The sequence below is a fragment of the Echiichthys vipera genome, assembly GCF_963691815.1.
Source record: "Echiichthys vipera genome assembly, chromosome: 17".
NCBI classification, from domain to species: domain Eukaryota; kingdom Metazoa; phylum Chordata; class Actinopteri; order Perciformes; family Trachinidae; genus Echiichthys; species Echiichthys vipera.
Window position 1 is genome coordinate 23,948,200 of NC_139842.1, and position 26,473 is coordinate 23,974,672.

At 43.5% G+C, this 26,473-nt stretch overlaps 3 protein-coding genes across 4 annotated transcripts in view; all 3 read right to left on the reverse strand.

The window, feature by feature from the left end:
* Positions 1-2,823: 2,823 nt before the first annotated feature.
* Positions 2,824-5,651, reverse strand: rpsa (ribosomal protein SA). The gene is made up of 8 exons (XM_083930713.1): positions 5,599-5,651; positions 4,697-4,866; positions 4,426-4,544; positions 3,874-4,119; positions 3,441-3,569; positions 3,173-3,332; positions 3,048-3,071; positions 2,824-2,959 (listed from the first exon to the last, which is right to left on the reverse strand). The coding sequence occupies exons 2-8, from the start codon at positions 4,827-4,829 to the stop codon at positions 2,865-2,867; spliced, it is 906 nt and encodes a 301-aa protein (XP_083786839.1). The 5' UTR covers positions 4,830-4,866; positions 5,599-5,651; the 3' UTR covers positions 2,824-2,864.
* A 2,959-nt stretch (positions 5,652-8,610) lies between these two features.
* Positions 8,611-15,088, reverse strand: LOC310959405 (mitochondrial glycine transporter A-like). The gene is made up of 8 exons (XM_083930735.1): positions 14,997-15,088; positions 13,638-13,750; positions 11,791-11,915; positions 11,471-11,555; positions 11,149-11,328; positions 10,564-10,732; positions 9,458-9,618; positions 8,611-9,310 (listed from the first exon to the last, which is right to left on the reverse strand). Exons 2-8 carry the CDS (start codon positions 13,650-13,652, stop codon positions 9,188-9,190), a joined length of 858 nt encoding a protein of 285 aa, XP_083786861.1. The 5' UTR covers positions 13,653-13,750; positions 14,997-15,088; the 3' UTR covers positions 8,611-9,187.
* Positions 15,089-16,893: 1,805 nt separating this feature from the next.
* The window catches only part of LOC310960283 (myosin-9-like), a 37,531-nt gene continuing 27,951 nt past the window's right edge, over positions 16,894-26,473 (reverse strand). For both annotated transcript variants that reach the window (XM_083931941.1, XM_083931940.1), the window contains 14 exons: positions 26,210-26,416; positions 25,951-26,055; positions 24,744-24,896; positions 24,301-24,549; positions 23,964-24,176; positions 23,669-23,881; positions 22,127-22,288; positions 21,895-22,023; positions 21,712-21,800; positions 21,478-21,601; positions 21,114-21,322; positions 19,409-19,517; positions 19,115-19,287; positions 16,894-18,569 (listed from right to left, as the gene is read on the reverse strand). In XM_083931941.1, the coding sequence (XP_083788067.1) occupies positions 18,458-18,569; positions 19,115-19,287; positions 19,409-19,517; positions 21,114-21,322; positions 21,478-21,601; positions 21,712-21,800; positions 21,895-22,023; positions 22,127-22,288; positions 23,669-23,881; positions 23,964-24,176; positions 24,301-24,549; positions 24,744-24,896; positions 25,951-26,055; positions 26,210-26,416 (2,247 nt within the window). In that variant the 3' untranslated portion in view covers positions 16,894-18,457. The remainder of the gene's footprint in view (positions 18,570-19,114; positions 19,288-19,408; positions 19,518-21,113; positions 21,323-21,477; positions 21,602-21,711; positions 21,801-21,894; positions 22,024-22,126; positions 22,289-23,668; positions 23,882-23,963; positions 24,177-24,300; positions 24,550-24,743; positions 24,897-25,950; positions 26,056-26,209; positions 26,417-26,473) is intronic.

The following is a 26,473-nucleotide window of genomic DNA, read 5'->3' on the forward strand; positions in this document are numbered from 1 at the left end:
ATTCTTTTTGGAAGGACTTCATAATATACTGTAGATGTGGCACCCTGGTTTACAATAATATGAGATCTGCTTTCCTAGAGCAGGACAGAATACTGGAACAGAACGTTCCTAGATGTGTTTAGAACAGGGGTCTGTAACCTTTACTGTCAAAGGAGCCATTTTGCCTCCTCTTCCACCAGATACAATTTGTCTGGAGCCGCAAAACATATTTGATGTCACAGCTTATAAAGGTTTATATGTAGTTACTGTTGACATTTTATACCTCTCAAACAGTTTATTGTGCCTCTAACTGTGCACCAATATTGAACAGTGTCATCAATGCAATTAGTAAAGCTTGCAAAGGTCAAATGCAACCCCCTAGATTAGGAACACGTGGCCAGGAACTACACTTTGCACCTTTTTAAGGAGTAGTGGTCGCAGTGTCCTAAAATTGTGGTTGTTCGCTAATTTCTTACCACATATCAAGCATACAGGTAAGCCATAATCATGTGAAATCAAATTAATATGTCCACAAAACACTATTTTTTGTGGGGGGGGGGGGGGGGGGTTTATCCAGCATCAGTGCGGGTCACCAGCTCCAGATCAGCCCCCTGCAGGGAAAGGCGCTGGGCCTTAGACCGAGGATGAGACGCAGACCAAGGATGAGACGCATACTTTCACCTAATATTTTTTTAATATCACCTTGAACTCCAAGATCAAATGTTTTCCCTTGTCTACTGTGCAAAAAAAATGGTTATTTACGCATTGTTTATATAATTTTTTGCTAAAGCTACAGGGAGCCACTGATAAGGGGCTAAAGAGCTGAATGCGGCCCCGGAGCCGTGGGTTGCAGACCCCTGGTTTAGAAGAACCGCAGCTTTACTTTGATTCATTAAAACTCATGGAATTAAAGAAAGCCCCATTGATGTATGGCAGTTAATCAGCTTTTACTTTGGATTGATCCCCTTTAAGAAAATGTTTTATTTTTCTATTATTGGTCTGTTTATATCCGATTCTTTTTGAATTTACGCTCAGTTCTGAAAGCAACAATGTTTCTAATTGTATTTCATTTTGCGTATTTGTATTGGATTTTGCACTTTGCAATAATAAAGAAAAAACTACACCGAGGAATTCTACTTTGTTGTGTGGTGGGTTTTCTGCCCTGTTTGCTGATAAAATCTGGAAAATAAATATTACATTACCCAACTACCCAGCCCAAAGTGCTGAGGTGTGTGGCTGAACCTCGCCATTGGAATGACTGGATACATTTTGCAATGTCGATGCAGATCATTTCTTCTTGTATCATATAATAATGTAATATGGAGTGAATAAATATGATTAAATATGACCAAATAGTGCAAAAAGCAGAAGTGACCTTGGTACAGATATGTTGCACAGTGCAGGGTACAGGATGAGGTCAATAGTCTATTGGGAGCAGTGCTGATTGTAAAGTCTGACACGAGATTATGAAGGAAAATGAAATGTCTTGTCTTCAGTCGTAATAGTTCTTGCCCTTGTAGTGTGCGGAGGTTGCAGAAGGTGGAGCAGGGCTGTGGCATGTAAAGCAGTCACTGATTCCTTCTGCAGGTGAAGATGATCACCACACTTGCCTCAGCAGCACCAGTAAAGGCGCAGTCAGATCACATTGTGTTGGCCTACTTCTTCGACAGTCCGAGCCACGCATTTCATCTCAAAATCATTCAAATGCACTACTTAAACATTTTCTCTAAAACCAGGTTGTAAAATTGTTGCACCAAAAACAGAATTTTTCTTCCATGATGCAGTTCTAGGTCACACCAAAAAAAAGTGTTGAACTATGTACTGCTGTGTGTACATTTCATTGACTAAATACGAGCTAGAAAGCTTCATCTTTAGTTCAGAATCAGCTCCTTATCACAGGAAACCGGAGCAACTTCCTTCTCATTCATCCCCATTCATCCCCACAGCTCCACAGCTCTTTACACCATCAGACGCTGGGCTTCTGCATGATTGGATGAGCTGTCTGAGGCAGAATCCTTTTTTGATTGACAGCTGAATGAGCGAATCAGCGATCTTGAATTGAGTTTTTCATTCCGTTGTTCTGAACTGATCATTGAGAGGACACTGGTCAAGTCCCTGGAAAAGAAGCCTAGTAGGCACGACAAGGCCACAGATCATTTTCTTGAAAAGAAACGAGGGTAGAATTTACATTTAAATAAACAAACACATTTATGATGTAGGCCGGAAATATGATCTTCCCCTCCTTGAAAGACCAGCAGCGGCCACTGGGTCACACCTACATTGATACTTTCTCATCTGTGATTAACCTGGTGGTTATGGCTCTTCTGACCATCTGTCAGTTAAGCAGTGTTAAAAAAATGAGTTGGTTTGTTTCAAAACAGGTTTTGCCTTCTTAAAATAAAATACAAATACACTGCAATGTCATCCCATTACTCACTACACATGATTAAAGTCAGTGTTACATTCATGTAATAAATTGTGTATCAGCTGCAAAGACCCAGCTTGTAATACAGATCGTATCTTCCTCATTAATTTCATCCCATTCCTTTACAAGTGCAAACTGTTCAATTCCCATTTTAAATGTTACCAGTCACATGGTGTTTGTGTGCAGAAGACTGCCAAAATACATTAGATTCTCACAAAAAGTGATTATAAGCAGTGATGAATTTGGTGTGCTGAATGCAGTTACATTAGAGTATTTACAGTACCAGGATTCATCGTTGCAAGTGTAAAACGTTCCTGTCTTTATCACAGCGTCATTAGCCGTCATCAATGTTGACAAGACAACATTACAGTTCAACCATGACCTTCAGCCAATGTCAAATTAATCAACAGAACAACAAGTCAAGTGTGAAAACACCATTTGCTTTATTGCCATCGTCAATTTAAGACCAATCAGCAGCAGCGCCACCCCACTCAGATGCCTGGGCAGTGGGGGCGGTAGACCAGTCCTCCGTGGCAGGCTGAGTACTCCAGTCCTCTGCAGGGGAAACAGAGTTGATTTAGTATTGAGGTCAAAACACTTAAATGTTCAGGTCATTATAAATTTGAAAGCAGAAATACTTCACCTGTCTTTACAGCTGGGGCAGCCGCTACAAAGTAAAAGAAAAAGTTACGTGTCAAATAAATTACCCATTAAATGGAAGTATTGTCAGGTGTGAGGAAAAAAATAAATCTAAACCAGTGATCTTACCTGCAGGGAACTGTTGGATGGGCACAGATGGCACAGCAACACCCTCGGACCAGTCAGCCACCTCAGGCTGGGCGAACTCAGCTGCAGGGGCGCTCCATTCACCCTGGAACTCCTCCTTTCCAACAGCCTTCTCCGCTGCAGCCTGCTCCTCCTTCTCAATCTGCATTGGATAATGTTCATTAGAATGTGCAACTGTGCTTCAGGCGCCATTACCCACCGCAATCTCAAGCCATCATACATTTCTCAAGGTACACTGCATTTGTCTTACCTCTTCAGGATCCCTGTAGAAGTACAGATCTGGCATGACCTCCCATGGGTGCTCCCTGGAGATGGTTCCCCTCATCCTGAGAACCTCCCTGGCCAACATCCACCACATCAGACCAACAGAGTGGTGACCCTGTATCACAGACAGATTGGTTTAGGATTACCACAGTAAAAGTGTTTTTACCTTGTACGTTTCATAATATCCAGAGACAAAACATACACTGTGTGGCAAGACCTAAACCTCATCCCCCTGTATAGTTCAGAGAGGAAGGTAAAGGCCAAGCACTTTTATTTAGCACACGTCCTACACCCCGCACTGCACAGACAAGACAGCGCCGGGCTCTAACGGTGTGCAAGAATTTACAAAGTATCAACAAAAAACAAAACATTAGAGTTGGTCAGTATATGCTTTGATCATTTTATTATTTTTCTCTCACCTTATTGTTACAAGGAATGGCGATGTCCACATATCTCAGTGGGGAGTCGGTGTTGCACAGGGCAATGGTGGGGATGTTGACGTAAGAAGCCTCAGTCAGTGGCTGATGGTCAGCACGAGGGTCAGTCACAATCAGGAGACGTGGCTCCCTGAAAGCTGCTTGGATCTGATTGGTGAATGTACCAGGGGTGAACCGACCGTGGAAAGTGGTGGCGCCGGTGGCAGAGGCAAACTTCAGGACTGCTCTCTAGAGTGGCCATAAAAGAACATGTTATACTCAAGATCTGTTGGATTTTGATTATTATTATCGACAACTTGAACTGTGGCTCAGGTCACTATCAAACCCCAGTCATGGGACAGCAGTCCTAATGGTGTTAGCGAAAACCCGGCCAGCTCACTCTTGCACACTTCCGACACCTGAACACTGACATCAGCGCCCGGCTTTAACAGTGTGCGTATCATAGTTAAAGTATTAATGTCCCAATGTGAAAAGTGACTGTCACTAGCTTTTAACAGGACAATCTTAAGACATCACATCATTGTTTATCTTTACCTGTCCAGTGTTCCTGGATGAGATGACGCACACATCAGCTGGGTTTTCAATGGCAACAATGGCCCTGGCCGCCAACAGCAGCTTCTCCCAGGTCTTCTTCAGGTTAATGATGTACACACCTGGAGATTGGGGAGAACCCCAGGGCATTAGAGAACACTTTACTTCACTGACATTAAAAACTTGTAAGAATAACTAAGGTGCAGAGAGAAAAATAACAGATTTGTCCTAATTTATCAGTCCATCTTGTCACAGGCCATGTTCCAACTCTCACCGTCACTTTTTCTCTTGTAGACATACTGGTCCATCTGGAAGTCCAAGTTGGTTCCTCCCAGATGGGTTGCTGCCGCCAGGAACTTCAGCACATCCTCCTCCTTCATTTGAAGGACATCTAGACCTCCGGACATCGTGACCGCTTTCCCTGCGTAACGATTGATGGGAGAGCTAGGAAAAGACGAACAGCATTGGTCAGACAACAGTGGAGGTTGGTCATGTCGACAGTTTAATTATACGGTGCATCACAAACTACACAAGCATCAAGATTTACTTCATTGATTCGGCCAAAACGTGAAGCCTATCAGGCGACACAACAACAGGGCACTAGAGGATACAGGATGATGATAATAATAATAAATACAGCACCTTTAAAATAAGTGCTTTAACAACGCAAATCCAAGTACACACAATATAAACAAAACAGTGAAATCCAGTAGGGTACAACATAACCATATTTAAAAAAGGACGTACTTGGAACACTAATTATTATTAGCTTAAGATGCTAGCAGAGAAAGCTAAACGAAAACCATCCGGCTCCATATCCGGCCTTTAAGAGAGTAAACCCAGCTGTAAAACCAGTGCGCCCGCTTCATCGCATTCGCACACCTCTAATGACAGAGTAGTATTCGTATTTTATTTTGGAAAGCTGTGACCATAATGTGTAATAAGTATTTGGAGTCAGGCGCGAGGGGAACACTACGGCAGGAGCGCGTGTCAACGGCTAGCATGTTAGCTCTGACATTAGCACTATCTACTCTGGTCTAATATGAGACGATAAAGAGGTGCTAGGTCGTGCTTGTGCCGCTGTGTACAGTGGCTTATGTGTACTCTAGCATTACTCCGCCTTTCACCCGTCCTTTAAATGTTTATTACCAAAAAAAACGACATTTAAAAACTCACCACGAAACAACGCCGTATGGAAATCTGACCACACGGTGAAAAAGAGGGCGCTGGGAGGAAATGACGTAGTATAAATACTACGTTTCCGAGCCTGTGATTGGCCGGTTATTGTGAATGGGGCGGATGTAGTTCTGTGAGTTCACCACCACGGGGCGGCGCTGTAAGCCATGTGCCATGATGACGGGAGCAGAGGTAACCACAGGTCGGGTGGTATCCCATATTAAGACAATGGAGATGGAAAGACCATATTAAGACAATGCTGAGACACTGACTTCTCGGTGAAAGAGTGACCTGTGTCGCAACCGTATTTGCTGGAGATAAAGAGTTCCGGGCAAAGGGGACACAGCGTGTACACAATGTCACAACGAGTTGAGATATTATTTCAATTAAACAGCAGAAAGTTTGTGAAAATGTAATTCTGAAAGGACACCATAGACATCAGTTACGCCCAAGACAATCATGGTGGGACGCTGCGCAGACACGCAGGCAGATGGGTTAAAGGATAATGATGTGTTGATTAAAAAACACTGTGGTTTGAGTGGATGTCTGTCAGTTAATCCGTCAATAGCTTTATTTGTCCACAGTGAGGCAATTTGTTTTAGTCAAGGACATTGGAGTTTAAAACAGAAGGAGCGTGGGATGAGTGGGGTGTTTTTGGAGTTGTTTTCTGGGTCAAATCTGAGTTCTCAACACTTTTGGTCACTTTTGGTCACTTACCATAAAGTACCTCATAGCATATTTATGTTGGGAGCCTGCCTGCCATTTTAGATTCAGCCATTCAAACTGTGCTCCATAATTAGTAATAATAATAATAATATATTTTATCTATGGGCACCTGTTGGGACCTAGAATTATTTGGTAATTGGTATATTCATTATTTAAATGACAGTACGCTGAAATAGATTGAATCTGATTAAGCAGGAGCTATTCTTTGTTTTCCGTCATATTTTGATTTTGTTCATATGCCAAATATAATCCTGATGAATGTCACTTAGTGGAGGTCAGAGTTCAGAAGTGATGTCATTAATGTGCACTGTGGGGAGAAGGACAGTTACAGTGAGTCAGGGTGTGTTTTTCAAGCCCTTGTTTTGTGCTGAGGTGCAGTCCAGTTTTCTTTCAAGATTCAAGAAGCTTTATTTATCCCAAGGGAAATGATTGTGCAACAGTTTCAATACAAAGGTGGGAAAGGATCAGAGTAACAATAAGCATAAACATAAATCAAATCAAAATAAAGCTTTCTTGGTGTAAAACCACTATAACTGAGGACTGAGGTGAATAAAAGTTACCAAATGGAAGAGATGAAGCCATGTCTGCTTGAGGATGCAACACACCTTTCGTGACACCCAAGGTCACCTTACATATCCCCAAAATATATCACAAAGACAGAAGTAAAACAAAACGAACCAAACATAAAGATAATTCTTATCAATCAGTCAGTCCTGAGAAATCATATAACATTTTAAAAAGTGAACGTCACCCTGTCAGCTCCTCAAATCCAATAAATAACGTGTTTATTTGCATGATGTGTATTTGCCTGTCAACAGTGGAACAACTCAATGGACGGGACGCAGTGGTATCCAGTTGGTTGAAATGTGACAGAGATGAGAGGTGAACTGTCATGTGCAGTCTAAAAGACAAAGATAATTTATCCCAAACTATTCTCAGAAAAGAGGAGTTAATGCATCTGCAAATAAATATTTAGAGACAAAACAACTAATTCAGAGAACTGACTTTACACTTTGGAACACACATGTTTCTCTAAGGAGCTGATCTTTAATAATTGGTTATTATTCATTTATCTTTTCCAGCAGATAGCTAACCATAAAGAGTTTACAACAGTTCTACCCTCCTTGTCCTTATTTCCTATTTGATATCATGTCACCACTCCCCTCTGCTGCTTATCTCCGTCTCACAGCGCTGTGATAAGTCTTTGGCCTTTATGCTCTGGCAGTCTGCAGCAATATGCTGAGCAATATTTCTTTATTGTTCTGTAATATTTTGCTTGTGATAGTTTTATACCACAGATGAGCCAGTCGCAGTTTTATATTCTGTACATAGGTTTTCTCAGGAGGGTGGCTGGAGTCTCCCTTAGAGAGAGGGGGAGAAGTTCAGCCATCCGTGAGGAACTCGGAGTAGAGCCGCTGCTCCTTTGCGTTGAGGTGGTTCAGGATCATCTAGTAAGGATGAACCCTGGGCGCCTCCCTAGGGAGGTGTTCCAGGCACGTCCAGCTGGGAGGAGGCCTCGGGGAAGACCCAGGACCAGGTGGAGAGATTAGATCTCCACACTGGCCTGGGAACGCCTCAGGATCCCCCAGTTAGAGCTGGTTAATGTGGCCCGGGAAAGGGAAGTTTGGGGTCCCCTGCTGGAGCTGCTGCCCCCGAGACCCGATCCCGGATAAGAGGCTGAAGATGAGATGAGATGAGATAAATGAAAAAAGTGCACATCCCACAGTTCAGATGCATTTATTTTTAAAGGAACGGATTATCCATTCTGGTATTACTCCTTTATGTTATATAATGGATTTTTTTTCATTTCAACCACTGCAATCTGACCAATAACTAAAGATAAGCAAAAGTATCTGATGTATGTGCAGCTTTTTCCTGCTTGTGCGCACAGTTACAGACACAGACATGTTGAAATTAGGTGCACATTAACCGTGTCACAGTGAGCCTGGCACAGCCCGGGCCAAAGCTTCACTTATCATGAGAGACTACAGTATCTCAGAGGTCAGACTGACTTCAGGCGCTAATCTGAGCCTGTCACTTTCTGTTGGATCATTAACTCTGAATATGAAAATGGCTACATCAAGAATCCTGTTCCACGCAGATATATTGTCAATGCTTTATTTACTTAAACATCCTTTAAAAAGCAGAACAATAATAAACATCTTTGAAAGTACACTTCGGACATTATTACATTTTAAGGCAGGTGAATGTACTGAGTAAATACTGCAAGCATTATTATTTTGTTTTACAAAAAAAATATCAGAATATAAATAACATGATGTTATTGGAAAGGCATTTAAGGGCCTCCCCATGTTTAACACTGTGCATGAGACAGATCTGCATGGGTTAAAGTGCATTACAGAAGCCTGAGCTGTGTCTGGGACACTGCCTTGAGTAATGATGACTGCAGTCACATAAAGATCCAGATACACAGGAATTTCCTCTGAGGCATGTCAAAAACGTCCAAATACTCACTAAAGATCGGAATTTTTAACAACTTGATGTGCAATACAGAACATCATAGCGTGTCTGTGTTATTGAAATATTTTAAGCATGGGACAAAAAAAATCGGATTCTGAACTTCAGCCATTAGCCAGCAAAGCACATTTCAGGGAGCAAAGTCTCCACATGTCCCCTGGGATGTGCGTGTTAGTCATTTAGGCAACAAGAGTACGCATCTCCGTTCCCCCGTGTGCAGCTCTTATTGCCACAAAGTGTTTGAAGTCATCCAAAGTCTTTCTTGTACGAGCAAAACAGCGTCATCTCCACCAGCAGCAGCTTTCTGTCCACATTACTGTCTTCCCTCTGTGACTTGACTTTGAGCTCTTTATTCCTTTCATGAGCTTCTCATTAACTCTCCCCTTCAGGACTTCAGCCCAAAACGGGCCATCATCTGCTCATACACTGTCCATGCCATGGCGGCCATCATGGTCCTCCTCAGTGCTCTTGGTACTGCCCCTCTGAAGAACCCCTGGAGTCTGTGTTCCTGAGAGAGAGGACAAGATGTAGACATCGAGTCAGGTATTAAAATCTGACCAAAATGCAACTCGTGCTCGCCTTAACATCACAAACAGCGAGATAATAAAGCAGGAAACATGTTCTCCACTAATTAAAAGAGGAGTGAGCTAGTTACCATATAGATGTATCTGATAGCCTCTGCTGTCCTCAGCTGTGGATTGACTTGGACGTGTGTTTTAACCACATCAGCAGGCTGGGTGATCAGGGAGGCCAATATCCCCGCCAGGATCCCACAGCTGAAGTTAGCCAGGGGGGCGGAGGAAGACGTGCTGATTTCTTGGAGGAGGAAAACAGTAGGTCAAATATTCATCTTGAAAAAAAACACTAGAGCCTAAACAAGACCAACAGTTGCCGTTATTTGTGTCCTACAATTGTAATTTAATTGTAAATATATTTTCACGCTGCTGTTTATTTTCATGTAAGAACGGATGATGCAGATGAATTAAAGAGAAATTCCGGCGTAAAATCATCCCATGTTCTTTTTCAACACTTGCCATCGAGACAGGTTTTTTTTGTGTATAAACTATTAACAGAGAAATCCCAGAGAGTTACTAGCAGCCGGATGTGGCTAACACTGATTAGCTCGGGGCAGTATGGTGAAGGCATTAAAATGTCTTTTTTAACCACTAATACTGTTCAAAATAACAGCAAACCTCTGCAGCAGCATGAGAAGAGTCCTTACACAGAAAACAAAGCACCAACAACGTAGTTAGTGAACCCAGAGTTTATTAAAAGAGTGTTTTAAAGACTTACCTACTGGCCCCTGTACCAGCTCCTCTCATAGTAAAGTCCATTCAAGTGGATTAGCAAAGTCAATCCCAAAGGAAGGAGCCCATTGGTGCTTTGTTTTCTGTGTAGGGACTCCTCTCATGCTGCTGCAGAGGTTTGCTGTTATTTTGAGCAGTATTAGTGGTTAAAAAAGACGCTTTAATGCCTTCACCGTACTGCCCCGAGCTAATCACTGTTAGCCATGTCCGGCTGTTAGCAACTCTCTGGGATTTCTCCGTTAATAGTTGTTTCACAAAAAAAACTGTCACAATGGCTTATTTGATGTACACAAGTGCTGAAAAAGACCCTGGGATGATTTTACCCCAGGATTACACTTAAACGTGAGCACTTTAGTCCAACATGTAAACGTGCCAGATTTATCCCTTCAGGCTCATTTTCATCTGCAGCCCCTCGCATGTTGATGGCATTTAAAGACAACATACCAACACTCACCTTTTGGCAAAGCGGCCTTGGTCTGGCAGTAGAACATGACGTAGATACCAGAGAAAGGAACATCTCTGAGGAGAGTGGCCATCAGGCCAGAGAACAGAGCTGCAGGACCTTCAGTCCGACACACGCTGCGCAGAGCCCCGGTCACACTCCCGTAACTGTACCTGCCGCACTGAAACACAAAAACACACACACTTAGTTTTGGTTAGCGTGCACACAAAACTAAAAACACACTTTTATGGCATTTGGATCACTGCGTGTCTGGTTTACACTCTTTAAACCGATTTGTACCGAGTCAAACAATAATACCTCAACGTAACATGTTACAATTCAGAGTGTGTGAAATTAATTAGCAATGAATGGATACTTGAAATGGAAACTCGGGAAGTTTAAAGTTATGAATAAAGACTGCAACATACCCACTTTTATGTGATGAATAGTGTAAATTAGCAACTAGTTTAAAAGCAGTTATAATAAACACATTTGGGAGTTGATGGGGGGGAGGGGGGTGCATGAGCTCATCTGACAGGGCTGCGAGACAAAAAAAAGGACACATCAGACAAAAAAGAAACGTGTGCCTGTGCTTACTTCAAAGCGTGTCTTGATGACAGTGACCGGCAGCATGAAGACACCTGCCACTGTCCGGGCCCCGCCTCCCAGCAGCCCGGCTCCCAAGGCCCCCGGGCTGCTTCCCTGGAAGAAGTGCTGCTTCAGAGAGTAGTAGGTGCTGAAGTAGATCCCCACCCCTGGGATGGTCCGAGCAAAGGACTGGAGGAGCAGATGGGTGAGAGGACGGAGTCAGATAGAGGGGAAAATCTGAAGCTGGATATTTTGTGACCATTTTTACACACACAAGAAGCTTTCAGTAAGACATGGATGCCGAGAGAAGACAGAATAAAGCTCTTCTAACCGGGGAAATTCCTTTCCATAGTCCCAGCAGCCTCTCTGTCCGCACCACGCTCAGGAGCACCGTCATCATCCCCACTCTGCTCGAACTGAAAGACAACATTCAGATCAACTCAATGGTAAATAATGAGTCCTGCTTACACGTGGGGCCTCTGTTAGCTGAGATTAACTTTCTATTGTTTTCACACAGTCAATATAGACGTTTTTGGAAGTGATAGGGCAAGACAACCTGTGATGCAAGCTACTGATAACTGTGTGTGTGCATGTGCATGTGCATGTGCATGTGCATGTGCATGTGCATGTGCGTGTCTCTCACAGACTCACCCAGGCTGCATGCTACTCTGCAAAGTCTGCAGACGGGTCTTGACCAAGTCGAGAGGCTGGAAGAGCAGCGTGGAGCAGGTCCCGCTGACGGAGCCACACATGAAGGCTTTGATAGCTGGGTGGGCCTTATAGACAGACACAAGGAGAGAGGACGTGTGGATGAAAGAAGTGGGGGAAGAGAAAGAGACCACCTGGGCCCCAGGTTCAGTCCTGATAGTGATGCAGATACCTGGACTTATACTGAGAACTGGTCTGATACCAGTGTTTCATTTCCAGGCTGAGTGCCTCACTGTGGGGAAGTAACTGTGATCATTCTTTTATGTGGAAGGCAGCATGAGGCGTGCCTTAAAGTGAAATTCCGGCGCGAAATCATCTCATGGTTTTTTTTGGCACTTACATGCATCAAATGAGCCATCGAGACAGTTTTTTTTGTGTAACAACTATAAACTGAGAAATCCAGTAGAGTCGCTAACAGCCGGATGTGGCTAACACTGATTAGCTCGGGGCAGTACGGTGAACGCATTAAAGCGTCTTTTTTAACCACTAATACTGCTCAAAATAACAGCAAACCTCTGCAGCAGCATGAGAAGAGTCTCTACACAGAAAACAAAGCACCAACAACGTAGTTAGTGAACCCAGAGTTTATTAAAAGAGTGTTTTAAAGACTTACCTACTGGCCCCTGTACCAGCTCCTCTCATAGTAAAGTCCATTCAAGTGGATTAGCAAAGTCAATCCCAAAGGAAGGAGCCCATTGGTGCTTTGTTTTCTGTGTAGGGACTCTTCTCATGCTGCTGCAGAGGTTTGCTGTTATTTTGAGCAGTATTAGTGGTTAAAAAAGAAGTTTTAATGCCTTCACCGTACTGCCCCGAGCTAATCAGTGTTAGCCACGTCCGGCTGTCAGCGAGTGTTAAGCTACTCTCTGCGATTTCTCCGTTAGTTGTGACATGAAAAAAACTGTCTCGATGGCTTATTTAATGAGTGTAAGTGCCAAAAAAGACAATGAGATGATTTTGCGCCGGAATTACACTTTTAGAATTGTCTTCCTAATTTTCGCATCCCGACTGGGGGCCTTTCTGTGTGGAGTTTGCATGTTCTCCCCGTGTCTGCGTGAGTTTTCTCCGGGCACTCCAGTTTCCTCCCACCATCTAAAAACATGCACGTGTTTGGGTAATTGATGACTTGAATGGTTGTCTGTCTCTGTTCGTCTCTATGTGCCCTGCGATAGACTGGCGTCCTGTCCAGGGTGTACCCGCCTCACGCCCGATGACAGCTGGGATCAACTCCAGCCCCCCCCCCCCCCCCCGACCCCAACAGGGACAAGCGGTTGAAGATGTTAAAACCATATAGATATAAATATACTGATTTGTAATATATATGTTATATCTTTCAAATTAACAGGAATTCCATTTCAAGTGTTAAACATTAAAGTGCAGCAAGTTTATTTTTACAAAATATTATCCCCACAGGTTAAACAAACCTTTGGAATTTTCTATTTTCACAGCATGTACACTGTGCCATACACTGAAAAGTGAACTCCTGTTCACCCTTGGTATATTGTTCAACTGTGATGTAACATGTGCCTCCCTACGTTTAACAACCCGCCAACCTCCCACCTGTTCTCACACTTTATCTCACTGCAGCTCTACACCCACCTCTGGACTCCCTGTCTGTCTGGTCAGAATAAGGAGCGTAAAATAGGTCATCAGTGTGTGAGAATGGTGTCGTTGGTCAAGTAGGATGCCCTGACCTCAGTTAGTTTCATAGAACACAAGAACATTCTTACAAACCAAAGAAGGATAAAGATAAAACCTCTTAAGACCAATATCAGCTGAATAAAAAAACTCACCAGTGACAGTTCCATACTTCTTCAGGATGATCACTACGTTTATTGGACACACAATGCTCTTGTTTTGTTGATGTGTCACTCTGCTGCTGTCCTCTCTGAACGTTTGCACACCACTGAAGAGGAAAAATGAGAGTCAGCCTGTTAAACAACAGTCTGGGCATACAGAGGAACTCTAACAGTTTAATGAAGGAGCACTCACACACACACACACACAAAGAGATAGAGAGAGAGATCACCTGACCAACACTGTGTTTCCAATTTGTGACCACCAAACACACAGCTACCCATTAACCAACCAAAGGCAGTTGTGCTACATATTAGGATGGATTTGATAGTCCTGTGTGTGTGTGTGTGTGTGTGTGTGTGTGTGTGTGTGTGTGTGTGTGTGTGTGTGTGTGTGTGTGTGTGTGTGTGTGTGTGTGTGTGTGTGTGTGTGTGTGTGTGTGTGTGTGTGTGTGTGTGTGTGTTTAAATCACATACCTGCACTTTGGTTAGGGTTTAGTTAGACTGCATGTAGAAACCGATATTCTGCTGTGATCAAATGTGTACATAAAGCAGACGTGCTCTCTCCGGCCACTTTATTAGGACCTGTCCAACTGCTTGTTAGCGCAAATTTCTAATCAGCCAATCACATGGCAGCATCTCACTGCATTTAGGCATGTAGACATGGTGAAGAGGATGTGCTGCTGTTCAAAGCAACATCAGAACGGGGAAGAAAGGTGACTGAAGTGACTTTGAACGTGGCATGGTTGTTGGTGCCAGACGGGCTGCTCTGAGTGTTTCACAAACTGCTGATCTACTGGGACTTTCACACACAACCATCTCTAGGGTTTACAGAGAATGATCCGGAAAAGAGAAAAGATCCAGTGAGCGGCAGTGCTGTGGGTGCAAACGCCTTGTTTTAGCCTGAGGTCAGAGGAGAATGGCCACACTGGTAGGAGCTGATCGAAAGGCAACAGGAACTCAAATCTCCACTGGTTCCAACATCTGTGAACACACAACACCACCTGCTTTCTACAGAGAGGGAACAGCAGCAGAAGACCACACTGACTCTTTATTAAGCACTGGGTGTGCCTAATAAAGTGGCCGCTGAGTGTAGTCCATTACCTAACAACCTTCTAACACCAGTATCACCTGACCACACATTCAGAACATGCAGCGGAACCACTTCAACCAACAGGAAGCAGTCAGAAAAATCAGGTGTGCTGTATTTTAGTGCTCATCACCTGTGATTATGAATATTCTGACAGGGCTGCTGGAATGTTCCACTACTATATGTCATATGTAGTGTCGGGATAAGCCATTTTTTATCAAACAAACAGCATTCAAATACTTGAGCGGTGTGCTTCAGTAGCTTACCCTCCTCAGGTGTTCTGCAGTATGGGAGACGCTGACAACGCTGTTGGGTTGCTACGACCATAGTCCTTTCATTTTCTAAAAGTGTTCAATAAACACATATAAAGGACACGGTGAGTGAAACATAAAAGGTTGTTTGGCAGATTCAAACACCTGCTCTCCTTCCTCTTCCTCTGACTGGACGGCGTGCTCGCGCTGTTACTGTTTTGTCGCAGTCGAGTTTTCTCTCCGTCGGGGACACGAAACTAAACGTAACGTCAGCGTAAATCCTTCCGACCGACTGGGACAACTGGAGCGCTGACACACCTGGAGTCCACCCGCCGCAGGAGGGCGGTTCTGGGGTGGAACAAATCAAACTGACCGGTTCCTGCTCGGTGACTCTGTCGTGTCGTAACTGTGACAAAGCCCCGCCCATCCAGGAGCTGCTGACTTCTGATTGGTCAAACAGCCGTAATGTTCATATTAAAAGAGCACTACCAAAATAAATACAGTTGCGCATATTGATCCAAAAACTTGCCTATTACACCTTCTCGTAACCCAATTCAGGCAGAATACAAGTGTATTTTTTTACGTTTACATTTACAATTATTACTATTTTTTGTATTCTGTTCACTCGGTGGTACGGAATACAAAAATGGGAGATTGATAATTCTTGTACCAAAGGTGAGATTAAATAAATACATTTGATCAACCCCAAAGACTCAGAATGATGGAGCCTTCACGTCCTATGGAAAATATGGTAAATACCAAAATCTTACGTGAAAATTGCACATTAATACCCCCTCGCGTGGTAATTTCCACTCAGGAGCTCGTGGAATATTTTGATACACGGTATGCTGAGATGAGTTAACCTTTGACCTTTACGACATGGCGGAGTATGTATGTATGCAGGCCTAGGCTACTTTATTACAACACAGTTTTAGACCAAGCTTATGTAGCTAAAACAGAAATATTAGCTTCCTCTGTTGTCCTTTAAAAATCTAATATTCATGATCTATGAAAAAAAATACAGCCTTTTATTTATCGTTTGTGTTTTGATAAATTATCTTCTTACTGTAGCTGATGACTTAGTCTAAAATGGTTTTCCCCAAGTAACAGGTCAGGATCTGTGGGTCCGACATGTTTAATTTCACTACGACAACAAAAGCACTTGAACACAACGCACTGGTAGTTGGAAAGGACCATCTTTTCCATAGCACGTGAAGGCAGCATGAGTACTCAAAAGGGTTACTATCCTATAGTATTGTATATTCCTCGTGCAATGTTTGTTTTATTTACATGTAGAACATAAATACTTAGTATTTGACTACTGCTTTAATATTTATACATAATTAGGACTCAATGTAGCAAAACGTGCATTATTCCCTGAATTCCAGCGAAGTAGAAAATAGAAATAAGTTTTCCCAGAGTAAATATAGTTACTTTTAACCACTGACATGTATATTAAATACCCTGTTCTATCCACATGACATATTTCTAGTCGTAGTAACAGAAAAGAACCTCCTGAAAACTAATTATTGTTAAGTCGCTTGTGTAAGTTAGTCATTTCCTGAAAACACGTGTGAAACTAAAGGCTGTCCTATAAAAGAAGAGTGCAAGTCAAAGCACTTTTAAACAGAGTCCTCACCCAAAGGTTCCCATCCTTGTTTAGTAACTTTTACTCACTTTAGGGAGAAACCGGTTCTGACTTGCTGTGCGGATCGGTTCTTACACAAAACCCTGACTGCCCTCTGCTGGTGGTAGCACAGATGTCATAAACAACCACTTGGGCCGCAGAGGAGTCCAGTGTTACACTTCAAACCTGACTTTACTGAACCTTTTAACCCTGTTCTCTCTCAGACTTGACATGAAAAAGAACCACCAATGTGAGCTTCGGATAAACACTCGGGCAGACAACATGTAGCAGTTTAGAAAGCCTCTTTAATTGCAATAATACCAACATTTCACAACATGATTTCCATTCCAGAGGTGCAGACGGACGAACATTATAAAAGAATCGAGATGCTGTTTTTTTTTCTTCTTTTTTTTGGATTTCATTTGCTTGTCTTTTTTTAAGTGTGACCCTCTTATCTGTGAGCTGTTATTCTTCAGTAACAGCACATTCCTCCCACTTCCCAGCAGTGTGAGCCGAAAGCAGCCCCCGAGCACAGCCTGTGAGGGCTCTCTACCGTCCCGACACAAAGAGCTTGTATCTGTGCAGAACTGTTCCGGACGACACATCCGCTCAATACCCGGCCACATGTTGACTCGGCCACAGTATAGTGTACACAGGTTAAGAGTACGTCCATACCTCCGAGTCCACCTTTGCTTTTTTCAACAACCTCAGCTACTCCCTCGACAAGCTGTGCTCTGAGAATACAGTGTGTGCTGTGATTAAAAGACTACCCCGCCACCCCGTTTAAACTTCACCTTGAACATAAACAAAAACACTGATATTGATAAATGTAAAAATCAATGCGTATCCAGGAAAAAAAAAAGCCAACAATCCCTGCCCGATAGGATTCAGCTGCATTTAAGGCCTTTAGTGTGCGTTGGCGCTCTACGCACTTGCTAAATGAGCATGTGCGCGCTCTTTCCAAAACTTCAACGTTTCTCCGTCAACGGTTCAATGAAACACACAAATGCAGTGGTTTAGAATGTCTAGGCCAAAGTGTTTTTTTTTTCTTCTTCATCTCAGTGCAAAATTTAATTTCAGCACAGTCACAATCAAATGCCTTCCTTCCGCGTCAATGAGTCTCCAATTCTGTTACTTGGAATCTTCCTCCAATTTTAATGTTTCCACAAGAAAACATGTGTGTATTATAGTAAGCCCAAAAGCATAGTCACGAGTACTAACTGCAGCTAAATTGATAGAATACATTTCCGCATATAAACCTTCATTATAAATTGAAGCGAGAGCGCGAGCATAATAAAACATGAAGCACTTCCATTCTTAACCATTATAAAAACTTCTGCATAAAATACAATTCTATAGATCGAGATATTACTTTGGTCCCCTTCCAGTAATCGGTCTTCATTAATGTATACTTCTTTCTTTGTTTTCTCTTTCTTCAATTAGAAAAATAGATCCTAATCAGGACTATCATAATTGGAATGTTTCCTTACAAAAATATCACCTTTTTTGTTATTATTGTTCCCAGAGAATGAAAAAATGAAGCAAACGAAAAAATTTGGCCCAAAAAATAACGTGGGTTTTGTCAGCATGGTGATTGTCCGAGTTTACTGGCTTCTGTATGTGTGAAAGTGTGTTAAGAATGCATAGATTGTCAATGTTAAAGGGATCGGACTGTCACAGGACTAAACTCGGAGGAATCGGTCGAATCCCCGTCTCTAGTTTCGACAACGCTCATGTTTTTGGGTTCCTCTCCGTTCAGTGGGTGCAGTAATGTGTGTGTGCTCATATGTGAATGTGGACCGGCCTATTTGTGATGCGGTTCTAAGGAGTCGTTTGGCTCCGTGGCTGTTCATTCGGGCTTGGGCTCGGGGGCGGCCTCGCTCTTGGGCTCACTCTCCTCGTCACTTTCGATGCCGCTGCGGGGAACGGTGCGGCGCATGGGGAAGGGGAAGTCGCCGCGCCTAAAACAGATAGATAGAAAAAAGAAGCGATTAGAGTTAAACTACAGAACATTTAGGGTTTTGTCAGAAACCTCTTCAGAGTTTGGTTTGATGGAAGTGATAGATACCAATACACTTCAGTACTTTGTTTGAAATAATCATTCTGCATTATATACATTCATTTTATCACACATCAAAGGCGTGTAGTTTAGCCATGTTTTTAAGTGTTTTGGTTGCATCTCGGCACGCTGAATTGCCACCGCGTCAAATACACATTGCTGGACTTCACCACACCACAGACCGTATGGGTGCTAGCTGCCGTGGTAGTGGCCCAATCACACTTTGCATTAAATGGAAGAATGCTTGCTGTGATTGTCCTTCTATATTTGGGTACATGAAGCATGACATGCAGGTATGGTTTGACGGGAGAAGCGTGGATACTACTTGGTCCTGGGATATTTTAGTAAAGTATTGAGTTCTGATTCCCAACCCTAAGTGCTACAACCATCTGTGTAGAGTACTGGATAACAATGAAAGCTACTGGGACTCAGCGCTACTTCTCCCACCTGAGCTTGTTCTTGAGGGTGGTAACCTCACGGTTCATGACATCTGCCGACTCCGTAGCGTCCTCCAGCTCCCTCTGCAGTTTCCTTCGGTTGGCGTTGGCTCTCTGAGCCTCTTCCTCAGCCTCCTCCAGCTGACGCTTCAGCTGCTTCATACGAGAGTTCAACTTGTCGACCTGCAATTGGACACGGATGGAGTTAGGCGTACAAAAAAAGAAAGCAGAGATATCCATTCTCCCAGATGCATGCTGCAATGATGCAACAGTTATCATCCTGACAGCGGTGAGCTGGCCTGACCTGGTCCTTGTACTGCTCCGTGTTGCGTCTCTCGTCATCCACCTGCAGGATGACTTCCTTCAGTTTCTTCTCGGTGCGCCTCACTAGCTTGGTGGCACCCTGCCTCTCCCTAAGTCAAGAGCACAACATTGGTCAGACTCAAAGCATAATGTCATATACTGTAGGCTAGTGTTACCTGGTGGAGGAGGAAGTACTTTAGAGACCAGGGGTTAAAGTAAGAAACTATTTGCGAGCCTAAAAAGTTTCCCCGCAGTAAACGTGTATATGAATTAAGTATTATATGAATTTGAAACTGCTTTATGCCTGAAATCAAGCATGGTGCCTGAGAACTTTAAGCCCCCTGATCCTCTGTAATTTATAATGACTTTTTACACAAAGACCTGCATTGAAAAGTAACACTTATGTACTTGAAGTATTAACAGAAAGGATATCCACACATTTCTTTCTAAAACAGCGTATCAAAACAAACACAGCCTCAATGAAAGGTCCCACATGCTCAGTCCACACAAGCGTTTGAGCATGCGGAACCATTCACATACACTGGGCATGTCTGTGCCGGTGTAGACAGGAAGAAGATTATCTAATGTTGTCTAAGGGAGCACTCACACTGTCCATTCGTACCGTGCCCACACTAAAGTCTAGTTCGTTTGACCAGTGTTAGTACAACTGTTCCGCGCCAATGCACGGCACACTTGCGGCCCAGTTGAAAGAGCACGGATGCACATGTACGGGCACAAGCTTGTGCGCATGTACGAGCGCGAGCATTGATGGCGGTCCTAATGTCTATTTATATACAACTGTTCCCCGCGGCGGACATTTAAAAAGATGCCGCTGAACAATCGGCGGTGGTCTGATGCGGAGGTGGAGTGTTTACTTCAGATTTGGTCATATTAAATGTTCAAAAAAAGTCACTCAAACTAATCTGAGTACAAGTGGGCCTGGGGCGCAGGGGAAGAGGGAGCAGGCACAATCACCCTAAAGCACGGGGCACGGTACGAATGGACAGTGTGAGTGTGCCCTAAAGTCACAGCAGAGATTTATTTGTTGGACAGATGACAAGATGGAGCTGTTTCTGAAAGTAACACGAGTATAAGGCTGTAACAGCGGCAAAAAACACAGATTGGGAGTCGTTTTAAAGCAAATACGGTGACATAGTAGAGCGGTACCGGGAACATTAACCATCACCGGCGGAAGTCATGGCAAAGAGAACGGAGCATCAAAATGAAATGACAAAAAGGTATGTCAGCCTAACTAACTGATAAGACGGGCTTGGACAGATATCGTTTCCAAATGTCACTTTATGTATGGGTAGTTTGAACTGTCAATCTGTTATGTACAGAGAATATGAGCAATACATAAGAATGGTAATTTGGCCAGTAACTAAAGCTGTCAAATCAGGTACGGTTTCCCTCTGAAATAATATAGTGAAATAAACTAGGAGCTTCAAATGGAAATACTCAAGTACAAGTGCCTAGAAGTTGTACTTAAATACATTACTAGAGTAAATGTACTTTAATATCCCTGCTGATGCAACCTGAACATCTGCATCATGGAAGTTTGAGATAAACATGTGCTAAGTTTTAATTCATTCATTAATTATTAGAACTCAATATCCATTTAACTTTTCCAAGCCTTCAGAAAACAAACCAACTATCCCTTATTTAAGTAAGAAACACAGAATAGATGCCATGTCAGAAGCTCTCACCTGGTCTCCATGTCCAGCTGTTCCTCCAGCTGAGCGATCTTTGACTCCAGGGCGGCCATATTGGCCTTGTACTTGGACTTGACGGTTCCCTCCAGCTCCTGCAGCTTCAGTTTCAGCTCCTTGTTCTGACGCTCCAGCTGGCACCGAGCCCCTTCCACACGCTGACAAGTACTGCGCTCTGCTGCCAGCTCCACATTCATCTGGTCAGTCTAAATGGACACAGTTGAACAGACGCACCTTAATACGGCTGGGATTTGATCGCTATGTTGAGTCACCAATTAAAATCCAACCATTTTCATACCACAAACACTCAATGTTTCTTCTGCACCAATATGAGCTTCTGTATACTCATGGGTCCACAGACCTGCAGCACTGATTTCTTCAGCCGGTCGTTGGTCAGCTCAGTGTTGCACTGTTCCTCCTCCAGCTCTTCCTCCAGCTGAGCAATACGAGCCTCCAGCCGTCTCCTCTCCTCTGCAGCCTGAGCACTGAGAGGTAGATTGAATTAAGGTGGGAAGGAGGCACAGAAGTGGTCAACAACAGGTGATGCGCACAACGAACAGTTTTGCTCTTTTACAACGTTAAATGGATGGCTTACTTCTTGGTGGCCTGGTTGTTAATCTCATCCTGCAGTTCGTCCCTCTCCTGCTGGGCCTGTCTCTTCACGCGCTCTGCAGCTGCCAACTCCTGCACAGCGACGAATGAGAAAAGAGCGAGACGTTTCAGTAAGCAACAGAAGCAGGGCAATAGAATAGAGAGTGTGAGAGGTGTGAGTGCCCACCTCCTGCATCTGGATCATGTCTGCCTCCATGCCCTTCAGCTTCTTCTCCGTCTCCTTGCTCTGAGCGAGGATCTCCTCTCTGGACATGCGAGTATCCTCCAGCTCCCGGAGAAGGTCCTTCATCTGGGCCTGCAGAGTCAGAGGAGTCGGTCAAACGGAGTCATGGCTGGTATTTAAACACTTCAGTGAGTTGAAGTGGACGTAGCATTTGGGATGTCAACGACCGACTCACTTGGAGTTTCTTCAGCTGTTTCAGGGCGTCATCACGGTTCTTGTTGGCCATGTCGATGCCTGCCTCCAGCTCCTTCAGGTCCAGCTCCAGCTTCTTGCGAGAGGCCACGGCTGCAGAGCGCTGCTTCCTCTCATCCTCCAGCTCCATCTCCATCTCCCGCACCTGATGGATGCATGTTGGATTTCAGCCACGTGTGTATGTTTAACATTTTACTCTACACTGGTGTAAATCAGGGATAAACAATGAAATATTAACATAGAAAAATCAACATAACAGAAATAACATAACTTTTTATAGTGGTAGGGGCCCATCTATATTTAAAAGTTTCGCCCTATATTTCCTGATGTCCCAGGCATGTACATTCAGTTAGTTTAGGTTATGCTTTAGGCTCTGCAGGCCTTTTCTTACCTACATGACTTTTGTACTGTGAATGATGGTTGTACTTTAAATATCTTGGTATGATACATTTTGGTGTGAGTTTGTATATCGATTAATTTTTTCATATTTGTATTTTCATGTTTGCACTTTAAGATGATTGATCACATGACCTATGGTGTGTCTACCCACTTTGTTTCATGTCTGATAAAGTGCTGGGTGGGTTACATGGTGTGATACAGCATTAACCGCTATGAGGAGCAGGCTCTGGTGTGCGGACTCACTGTTCATACCTTGTACTACTTTTCTGTCCAGCACCCAGTGCTTATTTTTTTGGATGTGCGTGCTATTTTTAATTTCAGGATTTCAGCTAGGTCCCATTACCCACAACCAAGAAACTGCACCTGCATGCTTACACCCTCTAAGCAGTGTTAATGTCCATGCCCATAGAAGGTTTTAAGGTAAACAATTTAAATTCAATTTGCTTTAATAATAGTCAAGTCATGTTTATTTCAAATTAGTTACTTTAATCCATCTAAATCAGGTCTCATGAATCTATCGCAGCAGCCATTTAAAAAGCACCAATGTATAACACCGTATAAGCAAGCAAGCATGACTTTTGCGTCACATGCTCTCCCTCCATACTGAGTCCTCAATGTGCGAAACAAGCTGTAAAATATGCTACACTTCTCGTGCACCAGCTGTGTCAGCGTCACTCGAATCCTCCATCACAAACAAACGCAAGTAGTAAAACTGATTTTGTTGCCAGTGCTCGCTTACCTCACATACAGTAAGGACACAGTGTAAGACCATTTCTAATTTATCTCCATTAATTTCAAGCTCATTTTCAAATGATTGTCAAGGCGCATAAACGAGCACTGACTTACATTATGTCCAGTGTTTCTAAAGAGCAATTTATTATAGAGAACTGGGTATTCAAGGTTTTCTAGCCCCTGTAAGAACCCTGCTATAAGCACAGAGAATAAGAACACTGATGTAGGATAATAAGTTGATAGAGCTGCAGAAGTACAGATTAAAAGGGTAATTTTGTCTGTAACCAAACTGTTAGTATAGATACTAAAAGATATTATACACAGATTGTCTCACAGTCTCGCAGAAAACCGTTAACATATACATACGATTGGTTTCCATCTATCCTATTCGTACCTGTTTGACCAGTGCCCTCTTCTTCTCCTCGCCCATCTCGTCACGTCCTGCCAGGTCTCTCTCATACTGGGCCTTCAGGGCCTGCATGTTGACCTCCAGACGCAGCTTGGCATCCTCTGTGGCCTGCAGCTCGTCCTCCAGCTCCTCCACCTGAGTCTTGGCCTCCTCCAGCTGCTGCTCCGTGGCACGTTTAGCCTTCTCGAGCTCATGGACCTACAGGGAGGAAGGTTTCATCATGAGGCAGTGTGAACGCACACGTCACAAACGCACCTCTGAAAACACTTTCCAGACTTACATTCTTGCCAGCATCATCCTTAGAGGACACCAGGTCCTCCATTTCGGCGCGCAGCAGTTTGTTGTTGCGGTCCAGTTCATCCTTGATGTCCATCAGAGAGTCCAGCTCACGAGTTAAAGCCAGTGCCCGAGTGTCCTTCTCACGGGCCTCGGCTTCAGCTCGGTCACGCTCCTCTGCGTAGCGGGCAGAAATGGTCTTCTCCTCTGCCAGCATCTGGAGAAAGTCAGGGTGACCGTGTCAAATCTCAGTTCTAACTTGTCAAGTCTGTAAAGATTAAAGAAGTCTTTCACACAGGCTTTACACACACACACACTCTCTCTCTCTCACACACACACACCTGGTCAAACTTCTTCTGCTTCTTCTCCAGGTTGGAGACGATCTGTCGGAGGTGGTCCTGGTCTACCAGCAGGTCGTCCAACTCTTGCTGGAGTCTTGTCTTGGTTTTGTCCAACTTCTCATAGGCAGAACATTTCTCCTCCAGGCGCAGGCTTGATGCCTCCAGGTCCCTTTGAAGTCTCTTCTTCCCCTCCTCAGCAGTCTCCAGACAACCTGCATCCTGCTCCACCTTCTTCTTCATTTCAAGAAGCTAAAAGAAAAAGAGGTGGTGTCACTCAAACATTCACTGCTGTGAGGTAGACCTGTGCTGCGACAAACATCCCAGATGAGGCAGCAGCAGTTCAAATGAGTCAATCTATCATTTGTTAGCTGCCACCTCAATCCGTTTCTAAGCCACTGCTGTGAACGTCTCACTGAGGGGCATGTTGATGCGTTTCTTCTTACCTGAGCTTGAACCGTTTGCAGCTGCTTCTCTACATTTCTTTTAGCTTCTTCTTCTTCCTCCAGCTGCTCTCTAAGGTTGTTCTGGTCATCCTCCAGCTGACGCAGACGTGTGCTGTTGGACAGTTTCTGCCGTGTCTCTTCCTGGAGTAATTCCTGTTGTAAACATGGGCATGTAAAGCTCATTCATATGTAATAGGACATTTGATGATTGGCCATTTTAATATCTCAAATGGAAGCAATTTTCCTAATCAATCATGACACATTTTAAGCAATAATTGTGTTAAGTTTCCCTCCACCCAATAAACAAAAGACATCTACGGTATGTTACGAGTTTGGATGTTTGACCTTCACTGCAGGATAATTATTGGGCACTTTCACATTCATCTGTTCCCACCTTTAATCTGAGATTTAAATGAATATGAGCAGGACTTTACAGGTTTCATATTGGATCACAACTAGTATCCAGACTTGTGATATGTGAATGTGTTGTGGAAACTCTAAACCTCCAGTGTGCACACACATGGAGAATGGACTCTACAGTGATACAGTAGACTTCTTGTGTCCAGTAGATAAGCTTTTGAAATTAATATTTACATATACAAAAGATTCTGGATGTTTGAGAAAGTAATTCTTAAAATGACATCTTATCCTTCTCCATCAGACACATAATAATCTTAAAACATGTCTATATTTAAATATTTACAAATATAGGTTTCTTCCTTGTTAGGAGCATTAAAGACCTGGAAAGGATTATATTCACAGCACAATTGAAATGGTACTTTCAATAACGTGAATTAATCATCTTTATACCACATATGGCCACAAAGAGAGTAGAGCCGATAACGCGGTGTTACTTACAGGTGTTTTTGGAGAACATAAAGAAGACTTCAACTATGACTATTTTCTAGGCTACAGCCCTTTTAATAAAAAATGTTGCAATGCTTTGTCTTAATTGCCCTTAACGAGCTGCAGGCCATATATGCACTCTGACCACAACTGTTCAAGGCTGGCTGCAGCAGCTTCAGATGTATGGAAACTTTGCTAAAGCATCTGAAGCAAAGGAAAGGTTTATTAAGTTTTAGACCGTAGCTGAGTTAACACCAGGGCCACACGGAATCTGTGGGTGCAGAATACCTCTGCAGATTTTCAACAAAATAAAACTCAGAGTCCTGATATCAGTGAACATGCAGGAGGTTCGTCTGTGTACCTGAGCATCCCGCAGCTGGGACTCCACAGAAGAGAAGTCTTTAGTTGCCTTGATGGACTTGCCCTCCACATCACTCAGCAGGACGTTAACATTGTCCAGTTCAGCCTGTGGACAAAAGACAATAAATGAACCACAGAAGTGAAACAACACATCATCTATTTGGTGTTCAGTTTATATATATGGACATCAGATTAAGGCAATGTTAAAAGTAATCGTTTACTGACCACAGACATGAATAGGAGCAAACAAAGAGCTTTACCTGCACTTTTGCCAGTTTCTCGGCCTGCTCCAGCCTCTGGCGCTCACTTTCTGAATGTTTGAGCTGCAGCTCCTGGACCTGGGCTTCAGCCTTCTTCCTGCGATGTTCTGAGTCTCCCTTCCCCTGCATCAGTGTCTGTATCTCGATGGCTAGCTCGTTCCTCTCAGACTCCAGAGCCTGCTTGGCCTTCTCCATGGACACTTTGTTCTGCGGCGAAGGACAAGCATTAATGCTTCGAAAAAACAAATGCGAGTTAAGGAGAAA

Excerpts from the sequence above, each read along its gene's own strand:
- LOC310959405 (XM_083930735.1), bottom strand. Across the intron at positions 11,556-11,790 it reads CAGAGTAGCATGCAGCCTGG|TTCGAGCAGAGTGGGGATGA; the intron begins GTGAGTCTGTGA and ends GTTGTCTTTCAG. Across the intron at positions 11,329-11,470 it reads TATGGAAAGGAATTTCCCCG|TCCTTTGCTCGGACCATCCC; the intron begins GTTAGAAGAGCT and ends CTGCTCCTCCAG.
- rpsa (XM_083930713.1), bottom strand. The coding sequence starts at position 4,829 with ATGTCCGGAGGTCTAGATGTCCTTCAAATGAAGGAGGAGGATGTGCTG. Across the intron at positions 4,545-4,696 it reads CTACAAGAGAAAAAGTGACG|GTGTGTACATCATTAACCTG; the intron begins GTGAGAGTTGGA and ends CCCAATCTCCAG. Across the intron at positions 4,120-4,425 it reads CATCCAGGAACACTGGACAG|AGAGCAGTCCTGAAGTTTGC; the intron begins GTAAAGATAAAC and ends TGGCCACTCTAG.